The 21585-nt window shown below is 33.6% G+C and overlaps 1 protein-coding gene across 1 annotated transcript in view; it reads left to right on the forward strand.

Moving 5' to 3' along the window:
• Positions 1-21585, forward strand: part of LOC115442707 (protein bowel) — a 41460-nt gene that overhangs the window by 8918 nt on the left and 10957 nt on the right. The window contains exon 2 of the mRNA XM_030167842.2: positions 3251-4151. Coding sequence (XP_030023702.1) covers positions 3268-4151 — 884 coding nt within the window. The 5' untranslated portion in view covers positions 3251-3267. The remainder of the gene's footprint in view (positions 1-3250; positions 4152-21585) is intronic.

Genomic DNA, 21585 nt, shown 5'->3' on the forward strand with positions numbered 1-21585 from the left:
AACATTATTGATAATCACAACATTTTCCATTCAAGAAAGCGAAATAAAATGAATAATGCTTAGCGAACAAAATTTTATTTACAATAATAAATGACTGAGTTCTGAGGTAAAAAGCATTAAAAATCCGTCGAATTGATAACCTCCCTTTTTTGAAGTCGGTTAAAATAATAGATAATACAGTTATTGCAAAAATATGAATGTCGTAAACAGTAATCACACTCTACATGATTAAATGTTGTCTATAACGTTACTCCACAGCGCCGTACTTTCTGAAGATAGTTCTACAGATAAATCCGAAGACAAATGACTCGAGCATCAACCGTCAGTGCTGTTTACTTTGACGTTGGAAAAAAAATCATAACGCTTAACAAATAGCCGTGCATTTTGATTGAGTAATTGTTCGGTCAAGCTTTGACTAAAGGAATGTAGGAAGCGAATGTCGAACTTAAAATGAATTAATGCATAATGGTTAAGACTTGTAGATAAAATCAATATTAACGCAATTCAAAATACTTGAAGATTTTAATATTAAATGGAAGGGGTAAAATAAAGCTCCGAATTATGATTAGTAGAGTTCGTGGTAATGAGCTTACTGAAATAAACTCTACTTGGTCGGTTGCATGCTTAAACTCTTGACTATCTTGTTTTATTTAAGTTCATACAATATTATAACGTATTCTAATTAAATTGCCGTTATCAGTTTTATCTAATTCAACTATAATATTAGAATAAAATAAATATGTATTAATTTTGTTATTTTGAAAAATTCGTATTAATAAAATAATTTTAATAAAAAAACATTGACAAACACGTTATTTAAATCTTTCTTAAAAATGGCTTCCACATTACCTACCGCAACTTTTAGGAACAAAGTATTTGAATACTAAAACCATTCACACATATATTGTCGTGCCTTTTAGCCCGAATGGGTAGGCAGGGGCGCAACTGGTGAGCACAATTTTCGCCTTGCGTATCCCTAACTATGATGTGATAGAAGGCCAGCCTAGCGCCATATTGGGCACATATTCCAGATTCAGCGCTAATACTGAGTTGAAAAATCCTAATATCACTGGCTGACCCAGGGGTCGAATCAGAGACCTCAGCAGTAGTTCTTCCACCGTACATTTACGGCACTGAGACATGAGGATAGAACGGGTAGATAAAATAAAAGATTTAGGACTGTTACTGGACTCAAGATTGGACTTTAGGCAGCATATAATATCTACCTGCGAAAGTGCCAGTAAAATTCTCGGGTTTGTAATAAGGGTATGTTCCACGTTTGATAGTTGTAGAGTTGCTTTAACGCTATACAAAGCGTATGTGCGCAGTAGACTCGAATATAATGCATTGGTCTGGGATCCATACCAAAGTATATATACTTTAGGAATCGAACGAATTCAAAAAAATTCGCTCGATACTTGTACAAGCGAATGTATGGGTATTATCCATATCTGTACCCATCTTTGTTTATAACGGGAATGGTGGGGCTAAATACGCTGGAGTATAGGCGGAAGCTGTTACTTTTAGTCCACTACTACCATCTCCTTATAAACAAGGTGGACAATCCGACCACGTTAGAACAAGTGGGTCTAGCTTGCATTCCGGCTCGATTTCTGGTCGGGGCGGAGAGCGCAGATGGTCCACGTCGGCGCAGAAGGATGTTCGCGGCGCCACGAGGGGTGCGCACGCACCGCGGTGCTGCGGCGCCTACCGCCCGCGCCGTCGCACTACTCAACGCTATGCACGCTCAACACGCAGATCTAGACCTTTTTCATGACAAACCCCGCCATATATATAATGTAATTAAGCTGTTCCTAGATAGTTTATAATAAGTGCACATAGTATATGTATAGGTATTAAGTTTTTAATAATTTAATTTTAGTTAAGAAATAATGATATCCTTTGTTTTATAGAGTTTATATTTGTTAAATTTTATGTTTGAAATTTTTGTTAATGAAAATGTAAGTGTTTTGGTGTCAGTACTGTAAACTTACATTAATTTGTGATAAATAAATAAATAAATAAATAAATAAATAAATAAATAAACATCAAACCAATGATGTTATTTTCCATAAACGTAAGTGATTCAAATTATAATTAAATCATATAATTTATGGTAAAATCAGGGCCATTTATACAATCCACGGTAATATATCAAGCATCGATACTAAATTCGAATGAACCCAAATCAGGTCGACATTAACATTTCATGATATCACCAGAAGCTAACAAATACGATTGAATATAAACTGATGAATGATGCATGAATCACGAAATTATGTACGAATATTATAATTGAACAAAGTCAAGAAATTATAATTGACAGAATTTAACATTAAAACCGAGTTTTTATGTCAATCATTTGAATAATTGCTTCTTGAAGCAAATGGGTTTACAAAAATAAATTTATATTTAAGTCATCAATTTTTTGTTTTGTACTAAACATAGAAACGTTTAGTTTCATTTTGTCAATGAACATTTTAGTATCTTACTGGGTGTCGAAATGATGTCTTTAGCATGCTTTACAATTTAAAGTTAAGGGGCTATGTAACAGCTTTTTAAATACTCTCGAAAGTTACTTAGGATATTATCCACTTACTAAGACTTTTACGCCTGAGTATGTATAAAAGGGGCCGCAAATCTTGCATATCATGCTGCAAATCGCAGAGATTTTTTTAAATTAAGTTGTCATAAAGTTTAATATCTCTATCCACGTTTACTTGTATACATCATAGTTACCAAAAACTATGTTATAAAATGAAATAGGTATTCGGATTTTATTATCCATAAACATAAATTGGAATATGTAAATTAAATGAACTGATTTCAATATTAGATGAATGCCGTGTGAATTTATGTACTTTGATAATTGTATGTATGCAATGTAGGGTCTATTAATTAGGCATGATTGTCGGTCCATAAATCTGAATTTTCATTAGATAGTCTATATAGTAAGTTCATCGTAAACTGACAACCATAGATTCGAAACGTATATCAAGTTTACGATTTTGTGAAAGGTATGAGATACAGATCAACATTTGAAGACAAATAATGAAGCCAATAGTTTACGAAGCGATATCTCATGCTCGTCTATTTGCTTTTCTGTTATGATCAAGCAATTTTATATCCAAATTTAGATCGTTTGCTTTGTGGTTTCGCTGTTGGTGTTACTTTGTTTCCATTTCAACTTTGACTAAGCTGGTTTAGAGTTTTAGTTTTACAGTTTCTAAGACTTACTTTTTGTTTGCAGATGTTTTCTAGATCGTGATGTCCGAAAACGGCGGGGCAGTTGTATCAAGGGCTTCTACACCACGCCCAATAGCTGAGGCACCAGTGAATGCACCGTTACGCTCCAGACATGATCAGTTCCTTGCTAGTTCAGCTGAGCGTAATCAGCAAAGAACTTCATCGAGCGGAAGAAATGCAAACGGAAATTTTGAATCTCCCCCATTATCTTATCATCGCCAGATAACAACTGGCTCTCTCCTTAATTCATCGCATAGAGAAACATCGGCCTTCGTTCCTGTTGTTCCTACCAGAACAATGCATCCAGTTATGTACCCAAATGAAATGCATCCTGCTTTAATACCCTCAGAAATAATAGAAAGAGAAAGAATTCTAGACAGGGACCGATCAGAGACTGCTAAAGGATCCCCTGATAGGGCGTCAGGAAACTTCCCTAAAAGAAACTCATTCGATTTAATGGCGATGATGGTTGAAAAAAGAAAAGAGGTTGCGTTACGTGAGGCTGCAGCGGCAATGCTAATGCCTCACCACCGAGCATCCTCCATGGACGGAATGATGTCTGATGGATCATCGCAACCTCCTATTTATGGCCCACCAGGAGCATTCCTTGGTACACCAGGACCCTCACCTACCGCTGCAGGCAATTTCGGATTCCCCGGCGCTGGATTGTTCCCTCCTGGTGCTGGACCTCACCAAATGCATCCACATTTAGATAGACGGTTACTACGAGCGCCGGGTCGCGCTTCACGACCAAAAAAGCAATTCATATGCAAATTCTGCAATCGTCAATTCACCAAATCTTACAACTTGCTTATCCACGAAAGGACTCATACAGACGAGCGGCCCTACTCCTGTGATATCTGCGGGAAGGCGTTCAGGAGACAAGACCACCTACGGGACCACAGGTTAGTTGAAAATTATTTCAAATTTACTTAAATTATTAATGCGAAATAACTGTCATGATTTTGCACAACTGAACCGATTTTAATCAAATTCGGTACGATGTAAGCTTGTACCTTAAAAAGAACATAGGCTACTTTTTCGTATTTCTTTTCTATTTAATGCAGACGGAACCTCCAGCCAAAGTAAGTTGCCTATAAATTACACACGCTGAACATCCGCATTGCACATTTTAATTTTCTACGACGCTGATTGTGGTGTAAAGACCCAATTTATATGCGCCTACCAGCCGTTCGGTGTAACCCTAGTTGCAGATGTTAACCCAACTGTAGCGGCATCCGCCTCACTACGTGGAAATAGAATATTTATAACGTTGCTAGCTTCGTAGAAATCTATATTGATTAATAAGTAAAGATTGTCTTTAACAAGAAAGACGGCGAAGTTTTTGAAGCGCTGTAACAAATTATTCTCGAACGTTCTTTGCTGATTGTGACTGATAAAATATCTCAATTAGTACATGACAAGATGTTTGGTGCTCTCAATATTTCAACTTACAAGTAATTGTATGAGTAATACTTCATAATGATTTTGAATATTAACATCCATGTCGATATAGATATTATATATACTTTTATTTATTATTATTAATCAAGTAACATAGACTCCTATGAGTTAGTAAACGATACTTATATTTATATTAGTTTGATAATTATCAGGCGATAAACAATAATAATGTCCACTACTACTCTCTTCAATATTAACTATAAAAAATATGGCACAAAATATTGTCACCGTAAATAACGAATTATGTAAATACAGTGATATAACTCGTTAGAAAATGAGTTATAAACTAAAATAATACATTAATTTGACATATTAAAATTTATTTACCCAAAACAGAGGTGCAGTCCCTACTACCGGAAATTTGGCACCTGTCAGCACAAATAACTGTCTTATATCTTATCGGAAGACTTTCGTCGAAACAATCGATTACCCTTACTGAATTTACATAATTATAAAATAAATATAAATAGTATTCAATAAGACTTATAAACTGTTATGAAAGAATGTAGGTAATACTTTGAGACTAACAGAAAACCTCTTTCTTCGACATTAAACAGTATAGGTATTATTACATTTAGTAAAATCAAACGTGAATAAAAGTATTTAAAATAGTATGTTATACTATAATACTTGTAGACGAACAGAAAATATGTCGCTCTCTTCGACGGTAAATAGTTTAGATATTATTATCATTTTAGGTATATTTCGTAAATCAAACGTGAATAAAAATATTTGAAATAGTATGTTTTGCTATAATGAATTTAAATCTTTTAAAATATCTATCTCCTACGTGACCATGCCCCGCCTTAAAGCGGCTTTGAAGCATTTTGAATGTCAATACTATAAAATATAAGTCATTAAACGTACGATCCGTGTAGGGGCCGACGCCTCGCGGATCGAATCAAATAATTTTATAATGTGCGCTATAAAAAATGAACTGAGTTACCTCGATTCTGATTGGTTGATAAGTGCTACCAACGATGGTACGCTCTACAAGTTTGTGAACATTCACAACTAAACTTAGTCAATGCTGGATGTTTAATTTTGTACTTAAATTTCGTTGGAATAGATTTGATTATTATATTTTCTATCTATAGATTGATTTAGGATTTTTAAAAAAAATCGATTTTGTGCAACTAAATAATACATGGGTTTTCGGTGTCTGTACCTTAAATATAAAAAAAAAATATAACACGAGAAATAGGCAATAGAATGTGGTTCATAATAAAAAAGTTTTGTAAACGACGCTAGCAATATTACCTCTAGAGAAGTTGTTTATAGTTTGTAATAAGATAAATTCGTGGCTATCTTCCCAGGTCAGTAGACGTGTACCAGTGTACAAGTTTCGCAAATTCTCACCTAATGTAACAGAGAACGAGTCCACGCCATATTATTATGATACGCAATCGAACTAATCTTATTATAAATGCGAAAGATTGCGAGGATGGATGTATGTATGTTTGTTCCTCTCTCACGAAAAAACTACTTAACGCATTTGGATGAAACTTTACAGTAATATTGGTTATACATCAGAATAATACATAAGCTACAATTTATAATCAGTTTGTGTTATTTGGTCATAATATAACGATACATATCAAGTAAGGAAAAAAAAATATCCCGGAAAACTCCTTCACGCGGGCGAAGCCGTGAGCAAAAGTTAGTCATGTATACTTTATTTACTACTCATCGGTATTGTTAAATGTACTACACTTCTAAATCAATTTTGAACTAAAACGTGTATAAAGCCAGAAGTGAAGTTTAGAAACGTCGTATGTAACAAAGTGATTGCATTAATTAACGATAAACCTCGATTACGCAATTCAGATATCGATAAACAATAATTGCCCTAACAAACAAAATGTGGTACAGTAAAATATATTTTCCAAGAAAACATTATCTTCAAAGTACATTTACCGTATTACATTATAGTACTACTTGAGTAAGACTGCGAAACCACTTAATCTTATGACATAAAAAATTAATTATATAAGTGTAGGTATGATCGGCAAAGACATTTCGATAGCGTTCCTGAACTAATTCAAAAATATTTACGACTTTACCAGAGATAGACATCTATAGAGTCCAATTTACTATGAGTTATCGGGGTTATTATAGATTATCTTAGATTATCAATACTGATAGGATAATAGTATAATTGTTTCATGGAAATGTTGAATTAGTACTTGTTCCGCCTTTGCCTTCTCTACTGAAACATCCAGTTTTAGTAGCAAACGATAAGTTCCTAAACATTTAGTAATAAAATGATTTGCAGTAAAACAATGACCAAAGTTATTTTGCAAATAAAATATTATTTCCTGTTTGTTTTATTATAGATAAAAATATGCAGTTATAAATGGTCTAAGCACCAATCTAACGTTAATTCTTCACTTTTTGAAATATCATCACTTCCTGTTACTAAAATAAAGTTTCCAAAATGTTTCGCAAAGTGTGCCAGATTTGTTCAAGGCGAATTAATGTTTTCCTATGGTCATTTAATTCCCATCGTGCCTACAAAACATCAATATGCCATTGAACGCTCCGGCTATTCGCTACACATAGTCACTTTTTTACTTTTCGACCGTAATTAGTTTAAATTCTGATGACTCATCGGTTTCTATTGGCACTCGATGCCTTAATGGACCGAAGGATTTAGTATAGTTGGCAAAATAAATTAAGCTTGCTACGCAAAAAATATCTTTATTCTCTTCTTGAGATCGTAAAAAATGCCGGATTTGCTTCAACTATAAAATCCTTATTGTAGGTTTCTGTATAACGTTTATTCAATTCGTTTTCGCTGTTAACTTATTGATAGCATTGTTTGCGATGTTTAAAAGAATTTAATTATATATTCTAAAGGATGTCATTAGTTTCCACGAAGAGCATAGTAATTGCGTAAAAAAAATATTAAAATGTACTACCAACGTTAGTTAAATTTATATGCCGACCGTACAAATTGCGGTCGGTACCCGTGCCTTTTAATCTAAAAATAATTTTACAGTGCTTAGCGTTATCATTTCAAAATTGATTTCTAAAGCTGCGTTCTAAAATATACAATTATTTCTCAAGCAGCTTGTTAATTGCCATGCCGGGTAGACGATGCATTTATTTTAACAAATATTCTTTATTATAGACCTAATGGAACGTGTACCGGCAATTTTATGTAAAAAAAAAATGACTGTATACTGTCTAAGTACAATAATGCATGTACGAACTGAAGCGTGCAGTTATCATATATTTTACTAATTTTAATTTCTAATAAATCATAATAATTTTAAAAGTTGGTTCAATGTTCAACTTAGGAATATTGCTACCATATCAACCGAATTACACGCATCTACTATATGTATAAAATATTTACTAATGAAACTATACATCAAACAAAGCTGCCTAAAACAACTAGATTTGACGAATGACTAACCTTTACAAAATATTAAAATTTCGCACAATATGATATCATCAGAATGTTTGCTATAATTATGTGCAATTTTTTGTCGCATATAATTATGTTATGATTGCGTTTATAATGGCCACGCAACTCACATGAGCTGCATAATGTCAGGTTATTAAATCCTTCGTAATTAATAACTTTAAAGAAATAAAAACACGACGGCAAGCGTCTTCGACCCTTGGCTATACTCACAGTTCTAAGAAAATAAAACGAAAACATAACTGAAATAAGCAAGCTATTTAAAACTTGAGGTAATTATAAAAAAATACTTGAATACTCGAACTGGCGCCTTTATTATCAAAAGATCGGTAAACGTGATCGGAATTTCTCCCAAAATGCAAAGTAAAACGATTTCGGTCGAACGGTTGGTCGATCTTTAAAAAGATAAGAAACAAGGTAAATTAAAAAAAAAAGCTATTTACGAACAAATAATTACCCCAATAAATACAATGTAAAACACTTTGGACTTTATTCCACACTTTTAACGCGAGAAGATAACGAAAACAGGTATCAACAAATACTTGATACACGTGTAATAATTAAAAACGGAAGATCTACGACCTCAATCAAAAATACATCAAAACGCTGCAATTAAAGTATTAGAAAAAGAATAAAAATAAATAGTTAAACCCTTGCATCTACCAAAGGTCAGCTACACATAAAAAACGAATATTTAAAACGTAATCAATACATGTATATCTAACAAGACCTTGTTTACTCTGAGAAGTTTCTCATGTTTCATCAATTTTCATAAGATTAAAATTCTTATGGGAAGATAATTCGGAGATACGCCTCCAATCAACGGTATCACAGAAAATCCACTTACAAAACTGTATTCTGTAGACGCAGTACATTTAACTCGTAGACTGTTTGTGCTTATGATATTTAGAAGGATTTTTTCGTATACATCCTTTTTCCCACGCCTCAAATCGCCTGTCTTGGACAGCACCCACGTTTGTTATTGTAGTCCTAATTGTTGTGGCCTTAATCTTTTCTTGTTCCATCAAGTCTCGTGTTTCTTTGTGTTGTCTCTATCGTTTAATTTTCATAATCTTTACTTATAATAATGCAGTTTTCTATTTGGTCAAACTAAGGTCAATTCAAATAGTTTGATGATTGTACTTTAAATTCTGAATGCAATCCACCTGGCTCACTTCGAGATATAAATGTCACATACATTATATTACCACCTTTTGAAAGTAATGTAAACGTAATAAAAATAAATATAAAGTCACTTTTAATAATAATTGTATAAACAAACTTTCATAAATAAGTAGAAACCAAATATCAAGCACAGGTGCATGATAATGTCTTCAAATGTCGAACTTAATGTCATTGATAACTTTTAAAACATTATTTCGCACTCAACTCAAATAGTATTTTGACTTTCCTATTCTTGGCAAGATATAGCGTATGCCTACTAAGAATTATTTCGCATTGAACACTACTTTGTCTTGAGGCTCGTATGCAATTATGATTGGTCCGAGAGCACATATAATGGGGACCGAGTAAACCTCTCCTCGATCGGATTGCTCAAGGGGCCAAAGCAAAAAGGGATATCAAATTAATACTGAATCTATAATAAATCAAACGAAGGCAGGTGGATTCGGTCGCAGGACAAGAGTTTCGCCTAAGGTCTTTAGAAATTATCGTCTTGAACGATCCAATCATAACGCTTCATTCGACTGAAAACGAATTCGATGGAATTTGCTAATGCAAATCGGTTCTCGGTTATTCGATTCCGTTCGGGACAGTTCCGCGTGACACGCGATTTTGGAATACTTAAACGTCTTTGTGACAGATTAAATGGCCAAATTTTTATTTCGGAAATAGAGGCAGGCGTTTAAAATTCATGATGTTAACAAAATGCTATCGCATAAATTATTGGCTGCCCTTGATGTCTGTAAAGACCTAGGTTTTAGACAAATTGTTGCACTTGTCCGGAGCGCACTCGGCACACTCACAGATAAACATGCGTTTGAAATAATCGTGACCGCGGCTGTAGAATAATTAGCCAGATACGCGATACGCGGCAAACGGCTTGTCGATTTCACAGTATCTTATTGCCTTTTGAAAGTTCTCTCTTGATCGTTCATACAAGTATGTTGTGCAATCTTTTTTGTGTTCGAACCGTTTTGAGTCAAAGGACGCATTTTTATACATATCCTGTACACCTGCGGCAGTGGAAATAAATTCGGTTGTTTATTTATTAAGAAATAAGTCAATAATCCGAGAGCGGGTGCACGTTATCGGTCGGACCATCTTCGGTTGCGAAATCTGTATTGCACAAAGTGTGCTAAAGATATATTGGGGAGTAATGCTTTTGAGAAGATAGCCAATTTGCACATTTTTTAATAATTAAAAACGCTGCTCTTGCGCATGTCATTAATCGTATTCACGAATGCTCATCCATTTGTTAATTGGCCGATTTGTTCGGACAAGCGGTCAAGTGAAACTTTCAAAATTCGAACGCGTTGTATCGTGCACATCTGGATTTGATCGCATGTTAACGGATTCCAACGTTAGATTATTCAGATGCCATTATTGTCGAGTCGTTTCAGACAGGTAAACGCATTATTTAAATTATATTTCGAGCGTTCGCGTGTTGGTTGCAAAACGCTTTTTTGTCGTCCTATCTGACCACTTAAGTTTCGCACTCGCGTGATTTGGATTTCAAGTTGAAATAAAACAAAAACACATTCTGATGTTACTCGCGGTGTTATTTGATGATATTTATGCCGAGTAGACGTTTCAGATTATCTGGCCGCAAATGGAATTCCGCACTTCATTGGACAGTAACTGTATTAGAGCGACCACTAAATTTGGCTTCTTAATAGTCACGACAACAAATTTCAATTAAACGCGTTGCGATATGATCAATTCCATTAATCATACTTTAGCTATCGCAAAAACGGAAAATAACTGTACGTAATCCGAGAACCTGTCTAGCTATCCGAATGTCAGTCTTTTTAGACTTCAATCCATTTACGATAGTGTTTATCAATTCAGCTATTACTACATCCATATCATTAAATCGTTTCTATTTTCTTAGAAATCTATTACTAAAATTTAATAACAATGGTTACTAAGTGTTTGACTAACTAATTATAGCCGTTTAATGTATTTTTGCGCAATCTATGAAAATCATTGTGATTATCATCTTAAAAATATGAATATTTAAATCTACATCAGACGTTAATTTAATTACATGGATTGATACAATAAACAACCATGATGACGTTTTATTTTTATTTTACGTTTAAATAATTGGTGAGATTTTAATATCAATAATATTTTCAGACTTATCTTTTTTTTTCCTAAATAGTTGTAATGATGAGAAATTTATCCTTTTTGCATTAGCTAAAAAACTATAAATATCAGTTCTATATTTGAAAATTAATCTCAGTTTCTAAATCAGGTTAAAAAATGATCTTTTTTTAAACATTCCCAAAAATTTAATGGCACTTCAAAGCGGATCTCATGAAACATCTCAAATAAGATATTAAGTACATGTTTCACACGCGTAATACGTGCAACAGCAACCATGACACTGTCAAACCTGTCTTCATCACTGTTACCAAGGCAATTGACGCCAGATTTATTTCCAAGAATTCTTTAACCGTCATGTATAGAGCTCATATTTTAAACAATAGAACATTTATTTCATTTACGTTACACGCATTATCTTTGCTTTTTATCGTCGCACACAAAATGCACCTTAGCCTTTGCAAACAGAGTTCAAAATACAACACGGCAAGTTAAGTTATTCTGGTTCAGGCGTGGGTTGACAAGACTTATGCTTATCGTCGATTTAGCATTTCTTTGCTACTTAATCCAGTTTTTAAAAGCCATTAAGCTTGTAGTAGCACTCTGTATTGGTTGTTTTTCAAAGTACCTACAATTATTGGACAAGCTACATTGATTTAAAGCGGCCCTGTCTACTTATGGTTATGAGATGGGCCACAAGTGACAGAATATGATAAAAAAAATTATAGTGATATGTTTTTAAAACTAGAAACTCTTTTTGATGTTTGTAACAAGTATTGGTGCTTAGCCTTTAGCTCTAAGAAATTTTGATCAGAAATCTGCTTAGAATCTTATTTATAATTAAAATTGCAGCCTTAGATAAAACACGGAAACTGCTCCATCCAAATTTACTCGCCGAAGTAAATTTACCCAAATAATTACCCATTATAAACAAAATCGCAGCCATTTCAACCGTCAATCAAATTTGATTTATCGATACTCTATAACAATTACTTGCATAATCGCCGCAACTACTTCGGCTAATCAATAACCTTTAACCACTTTAAAATCCAAATCCAAACTTGCTCAAGACCGCTTCGCGTGAAATATTTCCGAGTGGTTCCGAGGAGTCTAAGAGTAAATAGTGACCGCTGGGTTGTTCAAACACTTGACTGTACCGCTGTGGCCTCAAGTATATTTGTATTTACATTGACATCCTCTATTTGTATATGATTATTGTAATTACTAGCGCAAGTCTCTGTTTTAAATTCATATTTTACATGTCACGTAGCTGTATGGGTAATTTTTATGGTACTTCTTTCTTTTACTTTTACCGACATATGTTCTTTGCATTTGGTTTCAGTAGTTTTCTTAATCATAATATATAATTCTTGCATTTTTTTTTATAGTTTCATATTAATAATTCGGTTATTTTGGTTTACTGTGTTGGATAAGATACCACTGCATTAGACAAAAAGTTTAGAAATTACGAAATTTATAAATATTTTGTTTAATTTCAATATTATTTATTCTGCATCATCGAATCTCCTTTTTATGACGGCAATCGTTTATGAGGAAAATTAGTGTTTATATTTCACATTTAAATTATTACTCGAGTTAATGTTTGATCTTAACACTCATAAAACAGAAAATTGCGCAAATCGTGACAAACAGACAAAACTTATTTACTAGGAAAAATATTTTTAATATATAACACTAATAGACACTAAAACATTTCAAATCATCTATTCTCATGTACCTAAAATACAGAATCATCATTTCCATCAAAAAAATTTACCCATACAAAACCTATTATTATTGTGGGACAAAAAACAAGCTTGGAAAGTATTCCAAAACTTCAAATGTCATTGTTGTTTACGTTAAAGAAAGGTATACCACGAGTTACTAACCATTAATCATACGACGACCGTCTCCGAGATAAAATCCTACAAAAATAACATGTATTTGCCTCACACAGGTAAAGATTAATCTTTAAGAATTTCTCGGTAACTGTTTCGTTATCAAATAAGATTTGATAAAGTTGAGCTTAGAGCTTAAGTTGATTTTAATGTGATGTAAATGAATAACTTTCTGTAAAATCCAGTAAAGAATTACGGAATTCAGTAAACAGTATAAAAAATATTTCAATATTGAAACATTCAATAAATTTGCCCACGTCTTTTTTAAAATGTCGTTTCTAATAAACTCAAACTTTTTGAATCAACTAAAATACAGATACGTTATATTTTTAACTAAAAAAATATTATAAGTCAGACCTACAGCCAAAAACACAACGCAATCCTAATTTTGTCAAAACAACCAATTTGTAAAACTACAAACAAATTCAAAAATTTAATTCCACAAGTTCCCACGACGTAATTTCTCATTATCGCGGCACATACAAGATACAGATGCAGATAAGCTAAGAAATATTTTGGAATTATACGTGACTGCATACGGGGACACTAAAATGTTTTGAAATGATTAAACTTGATTTTATCTTAGCTACCCAGGGTAACTGGCCGTCCTTGGAGATGAACCCGTAACTGCTTTCCCGCATCCGATGTTTATGGTGTGTTTTATTGTGATGGAAAACGTTTTTGGATTGTTCTGCCATATATGTAACTAGATTTTGAAGTGTAAAATTTCTTTCCGTTTTCTGAAAGTAATGTGTATTTTCTAATGACACGATTCTAGCAATACTTATGTTTGAAGTTGAAACAATGTCTGCTAAAGAGACTTTGTTCATCTTTCTTACGCGTAGGTGGTCTTCCGATGCCTTAGTTGCTTGTTAGCAGCTGCAAACGATGAAACTGAGCAAATACGGTCGCACTTTGTTTTAAGAAAGTCAAACGAGGAAACGCTCAGCGTAATACCGGGAAACTAACATAGCAATAAGAGTTTGCGTAGTTAAGACTAGAAAGAATACAAAAGTGTTAACAACTTTCAATGCAGAATAAATAGGAAGCGATATTGCGAAGATTTTCAAAGATAAAAATATAGCTTTCGATAACCCTAACAATGCTTAAAAAAATCTAAAAGACCTATGAAATACTTATAAAGAAATCTTTAATATTTTACTTCTAATTATAATGCATGAAGGATTTAATCTCGTAGCGTCGCCGTATAGAAAAGCTACAAAAACTAGAGATTAGGTAGCAGTTCATGAGAAATCTAACCAAAAACCCAAACTTAATCCCGTTAACGGATTTTTCGGATGGATTCAGTTAAAAAAACGACGACCTATGCCAGTTTGTGAAGGAAATAATCGTGTTATTTATTACCAACGCTCAGACCAACCATTTTTAATCTTTAAGAACGTAAAGACGGATTTTATGTGAGATTAAAAGCATCGATCGACTTTTTAGAAGTTTTCTGATAGCCATAAACATTTATTAGAGACCAGAAACTAGTTACGGAATTAATGCATCCAATTACCATTCTATTGTAAATTGCGTTTTAAAATTTCGATTTTGATTATGTCGTGAGAAAACTGACGTAGCAAATTGTTAAATTTAAAGCGAGTTTCGGTAACTTAGGGATGGTTCATGTTGGGCTTTGAGTGGCAAAGGCTCTGTATAACCCGATTCCTGCTATTTTTCGCTTTTCTTTTATGTAGAATCTAATTCTCAATAGAATGATTTGCAGACCGCATTGATACATATTAGTACCTATATGTTGTGTTGGCTTTCGACAAGCTTCACCCGTCGCCACTCTTAATACTAAAAGTAATGGAAAGAGTACGAGACCAGGGATAATAAAAGCAATTTATTTTAGACAACTTTAATATTAACGATTTTTATTTTGAGAAATGTGTCACTTGAATTCTAGTCGAAATAGTTTGATGAAATAGTTTCTTTGTTTCTATTCAGTTCGTTGAAATAATTTCTACATTTCATCGTTTCTAAAATCTAGTAAGTGCTTTAAAATTGAGAAAAATATACTAAATCATAACCACGTCTATCTTGACTGACATAAAATATGGATTTAGTGTTGTTACAACAAAAATACCTTTTTACCCCAAAACGTCGTAGGCAGCAATCAACAATGCACTTATCTTGGAAATTACGTTTTACAGTAGTAATAAAAGTGGCAAGTTACAAATACAAAGCACTTCTACCGTACATTTATCGATTTCTCAGTATTACGATAGTCAGTATCTACACAATATATTTTAGTGCCCTCGGATGGAAGTCAACAAGAGTGTCCCTTTTCCCATAACTATGTAGATTTTTATCGTTCTTAGGTAAATTGTATTTGATGTCAACTTTGTTTGCGAAAATAACTTGTAACTTTACTGGTGGTAGGTCTCACATATGCAATCCACCGCAATGTCTATGTCTGCCGCCAAGCAGCAGTGTGTAGTCACGCTTGGGTTCCGATATGAAGATCATTGTAGCCAGTGTAACCGGACATAATAAGATTTAACATCTCATGTCTCAGGGCGAGCGTAGTGAAACACCATACAATACTTTATAATTCAAGGTGTTGGATGGTGTTTCTACTGTTTCGGTCCTGTCGCTTACCATCGGCGAACGGCAAGCTCATCTCGTCATTCAAAGTATTAAAAAAAATAAAAAGAAGTAATGTGGCGATTTTTTTTTTATTATCTTGTTTTTAAACTTCATTAACGGCTAATGTCATAGCATTATGCTTTACAATAATTTTATATAAGAATAAATTGTCATTGGCTACATCTAGTACAGGATTCGTTTTACTCATCAACATAATCTCCACACGCATCTACTTAAAATTATACTCCATAGTTAATTAAAATCCGAACATTTAACTTCCCACATCTGAAGCCTCTAATAAACATATCTTAGATAGATTAAAGTCAATTACACACAACACTAAAACTGGATTTACGGTCAAACCAAAATTAACACTCGATCGCCCATTTGCCCTAATTGCATCTCAGCGTATAATAAATCATGAATATGAGTTTCAACATAACAAAATCGTAAGAATCCTAATTGGGTTTGTACATAGAGATGGGACCTATCAATATACATTGATTAATGATATATCCGATCCTCGGTATAATTGCCAGACGAGATCATGAATCAACTGCCAGTGTTATAAATCTGATAGGCAAAACTTGTTCTCGTCTGCCAAGTTACCCGGTGGTACCAATACTACCGACTGATTTTTTTTTAAAGCTTGTTCCATTTTTAAAAATGTCTCCGCTTTGGACGTTCGATTTTTAAATCTTATCAATTTATTTAATTAGTATAGAGAGCCAACAAATATAAACGTGTTTAGAGACACGTAGAAAATTGTTATCGATAAATTTGACGTTCCAAACTATGGATTTGAAATCGACGTGGAATTAAAGAATCGACAAATTAAGAGTTATTGCTACTAGAATATTGGAAACGAATTTTTAAAATTAGCAATCATAATAAAAACGAGATACGAGAATCAGGTTTCATCAAACAATATATGAACCGTGAAAAATTGTGTTTTGGGACTATTCAAGCGCGATCATAATGAAGTTATTTGATACTTGCATGTATTAAGTTTCTTTTTTTTTAGGTCTGTGAGGCGCCATTTTTTTGTTATCGTCCGACGTTATATTTGACCAAAACTCTAGACAAAAACAATGAGTCCGAGACGGAATTAAGCCTCACGAAAATAATGATTGATGTACAAAAAGAATGCTAAGTATAGACTCGAATTACTGTTTGCAAGAAGCAGTGGTTTTGCGTTCTTAGAAGTAACAACTCATCGCAAAATATTAACATAATTGCCCTCAATAAAAACAACCTTATTTATTTGAATAACAAAGATTTCCGCGAGAACGTTAAGCCAAGATTTTCCTTTAGCGGTGTACGTAAGGTGGGCAATACACCTGCCAGACGGAAAGACGAAGTCAAGTACGCGGTACAATGAATGTTTGCGTCAGTCAGAGGTGAAATTGTGTGTGAAGCGGCGGCAGCGGGCAGCCGTCGCTCCCATTACGTCGCTTGGACTGCGTACGCGCCGCCAAACCGGCTTCGGGTGCCTTGTTGTATGTTACTGGCACGAAATTTTCTACTGGAATTATTTATCCACAAAAAAAGTTATATTTGTTTTTATTTTATTCATAGATGTTTAAAGTTAGATAAAAACAAAACGTTTTCACCTCAGTTTAGGAAAATACGGTTGAATGCTTAATAGTTTGATGTTAATCACTACGCGTAGTTGTGTTCTAACTTGAGAGAAAAATGTTAAAGTATATTGCGATACGTAAATTATTTCAGGACGGCTAATGCCGTAAAATGCCTAACAATAGGTATATTGTAGTTTAAAGTTGTATATTGTACTCCAATGTTCATAAACAAGAAGGCGCCAGTTATTAGCTGCACGACATGGCCGGCATCATTCACTCCTTTAAAAATGTTGCATAACATGCGTAGTTAAAATATGTTTTGTTTGTTGACATTTCACGTGAGAGAAAATAATACAAGGCCCACTTTGAAAGGTTATACAATCTTCATTCATAACTTTTGCAACTCAACGTGTTGGTAGTTATGGTAAGAACCTATTTTAGTTCGACATTAGTAAGTATCTTTTACCTTGTACTCATTTAGTTCTATATTTAGGCACTTTAATGTACTGACCGCATATGAAAATATAGGTTTTGGATCAGGATTTAAAGAATTTAATTATCTAGTTGTCACCATCAAGCAAGCTTATCTTAGAAAGCCGTCTAAATTCTTACAGAAGTTGTGTAAAAACCTTGTTCGGTTCTGACATAGAGGGATAAAATAGATTATGATGATTTAATAATCTTTCATTAAAGAAATAATATGATGATTAATATTGGAAGAGTTTAAACTATTCTAATTAAGATATTCAATTCTAATGCAAGAGACTCAATCAGATTTAGTTTGACATTCAGAATAATTATCATTTTGAATTTTAATGATCCTAGTTATCAATAGCCGACTGCACTCCGAAATTAGCATAAGTGATAAAAGACATGTCTATCATTATAATGATATATTTGACAAGGTAATCATTTTTCTGTGACTAATAAGAGACTCTAGATTAACGAGTAAGTGCCGGATTGTCGGCTTTAATTGTTACTGCTTTGTCCACCACGAAGTATTTGGTATTTTTATGTATGTTTCTTGGATTAATTATTATAATCAATAAATGGGAAACGAGATAAATATCAGATAAAAATAACTCTAATACAATCTGAATATAAAGTTGATTTTAAAATAGTTGACGTCCATGCGACTACTTACCTCAACGCGCCGCGGTCCAACCACTTTGCCTCGCTCCATTAGTATTTTCCATTTATTTTTTGTCCACGTACCTGTCGGAGTTTTGGGGATTTGACTTTTTGTAACGCCGGCCGCGCGACGAATACAAAATTTCTTTAGTATACAACAGCGGAAAAAAATGATGGACCATGGAAGTATGCGAAGCGGGTTGTATTATTTTTCGATTAAGTTTTTTGTATGAAAATAGAAGTAAAAAGTCACTGTTGTTAGGAACCTCTTCGTACAAGTTGATTGCTTGAAAGGGTTTCGGGAAAAAATCTAATTGAGAGAAAATCAAAGGTACTCTACTATACGTGCAGTCACGTGCCGGCCTAGAAAGCCCTACCCTTTGCTTGAAGAGTTTTCAATCTCCATTGAATTACCTTGTATCTATTTCTCAACAATGCCAGGCCTAAATTGCACCTCATTACGAATTTAACTTGTTTTTCCACTACTCTACGTCGTCGAGTATACTTAACTAGAAACTAGTACCTTTAAATGTTAATTGATATCTGTTTTTGCTTCCAATATGTACTGGATTTGGTGACATTGAAAATCAAGAAGTTGAGAACCATGATTGAAATATATCACTCTATTGTAATGGACTGTCGACTCTTCGCAAGTCGTTCAAACAGATTTGCTAAGTATCCACCAAAGCGTTTACGCAAATTGAAACCCAACCGTCAGAGAGCTTTCTAAATTTTATTACGTATTAAGAGTAAACGAACTGTCCATAATTTTGACATTCTTTTTTGATTGTTTTATGGAATTTTTCTATAATGATCAAAATTGCTAGTTCCGTTGAACATTTCGTACATGCAAATTTTATGTCAATTATGAATTAAACTTCGCTCACTAATTTCAAATTTCTAGCAGATTCTATTATACGTTAAAATTGTAAACGTTTACCTGAACATGACTAAGTAACTATTTCTACAACCACAAACCTTTTTACTGATAGCTTCTTAATTGAAGTCTCTTGAAATATTAAAGGAGTTACTGTTCACAAAAACTATTCAAATAATGATTCTACTAAATTCAAATTCAAAACTGGTTTCTATTTAGTGTCGAGGATATTGTCGTGTAAGTAATGAAAGACTTTCAAGTGTAGGTAGCTAAATGAATGATGGAGACCGCCAGTCTCCTGCGGTAATGAGTCATTGTAATGCATGGACTTATAGAAAACAAACGCCTACACCAACTATGGAACTTGCCCCACCCGCTTTTTTAATATTTGTACATTTGAAAATGTTTACCGAATTAACCATGTTTGTAATTGAACTATTCTGACTAGAGGTTTTAAAGTTATCAGGAATGTGTTGTATACTAAATATAGAAAAGAAACCAATTAGGAAGGAGAAGGAATATACGCACGTATTAGATGTTACTTCGTTTTATTGGTGGTTGTAAATACTGTCGTGGGAGTTGTTCAACTTCCTTCTATTATCTTAAACAAATATTAAATTCAAAACGTATCGTCTAACTGAATGTTCTGGCGCATTGTTTACCTAAACGTTTATAGAAACTCATTTACCCAGACGTCCAGCGAAAGGTCGTAAAGAAAATTGAACACAGCAATATCTCTTCTAGATCTACGTAAGTGTTTTTTGGTCTTTAACAGAAGTCGTTACGGAAGATCATTAAAAATTTGCATTTTCCATTCCGATAACACAAAAAACAAAGTTTATTGACTGGCCATTTGTTAGGAGAGACGGCAAAAACTATGTAATGAGAATGTTAATTTGGTCGAAGCTTGCTAAAACATTCACTTCGTCTCATTTGCATTATGTCGTGTGCTACGTGTAAATGTTTTGCTACTGATACGGGTTCTGACTGACGCTTTATTGAAATATCAACTTACTAGGTTTTATGATAATTATCTCCATCTGAAGTTCATGTTTTATCTATTATACTACGCTTCGGTGCTTCTGACACTTTATTAATAAAAATCAACCAATCAAAAATACGCATTAATACGATGTAAGTCGCCGCGGTAATAAATGAGGGAGAAATGAATCAGGAAACCAAAATCGATTTTGCACAAGATTGATGAGATCGTGAGAAGCGACTTGATTCTTTGTATTATGTCATAAACTTTTTTCCATACATGATTTGTTGCCAGTCTTGTTTTTGGATTTTGGTAGGCTTCATCTCACGCGAGGGAAAGTGTAATACTTCGAGCAAAAGCACGTCGCGACGACATTTATTATTTCCTCTTCGAACACCCACTAAATCATTTCTACGCTGTCAAATAATTCGCAAACAACGTTTCTAAAATCATATAATTAAGTTATGATATACGGCTGGCGATAAACTATGAAATCTGAATGATCAATATTAAGACCAATCGATATTGGATTGTCTATAGCAAGAGTTACTGCTTTGATCTTAATTTTGCATATCGATAGTTTTTATGTTTGATTCATGCCTAAATTCATGTAATGAAGCAGTAAATTTTGTGATTCAGTTAGAGGTCTCAGCCGCTATCTAATCGACTTTAAATTTATATCACCGGGAGTTAGATGTTATACTTATGCTGCCATTAAACGAGATGTATATTTATTACTTAGTTTATCTCGATACAAGCCAGAATTGCCTGATATATCAACCACCGCGACCACACATATCTGTCATAGATACTGGCTTCCGACTTTCGTAATTCCAACTCAAGCCAGTAGTCACTAAATAGAAATAACCGTATTATTTTCATCATTTTCAATAACTTTCGGCATTATTTTTGACTATGTGGCCAACGTCAATGAATATATTCTCCAGCATAAATTATCTTCAAACCTAACAACGTTATTATAATGCTAATTAGTCGAAAGTCGAACATGTCACTACTGATGCTGAGATATTAGTAGCATTACAATAAATTTACTTAAAGCAAACCAGCTTGTTGTAAAGAGATAAAACAGCGCG

Source organism: Manduca sexta, chromosome 10 (assembly GCF_014839805.1).
Source record: "Manduca sexta isolate Smith_Timp_Sample1 chromosome 10, JHU_Msex_v1.0, whole genome shotgun sequence".
Classification (NCBI taxonomy): Eukaryota; Metazoa; Arthropoda; class Insecta; order Lepidoptera; family Sphingidae; genus Manduca; species Manduca sexta.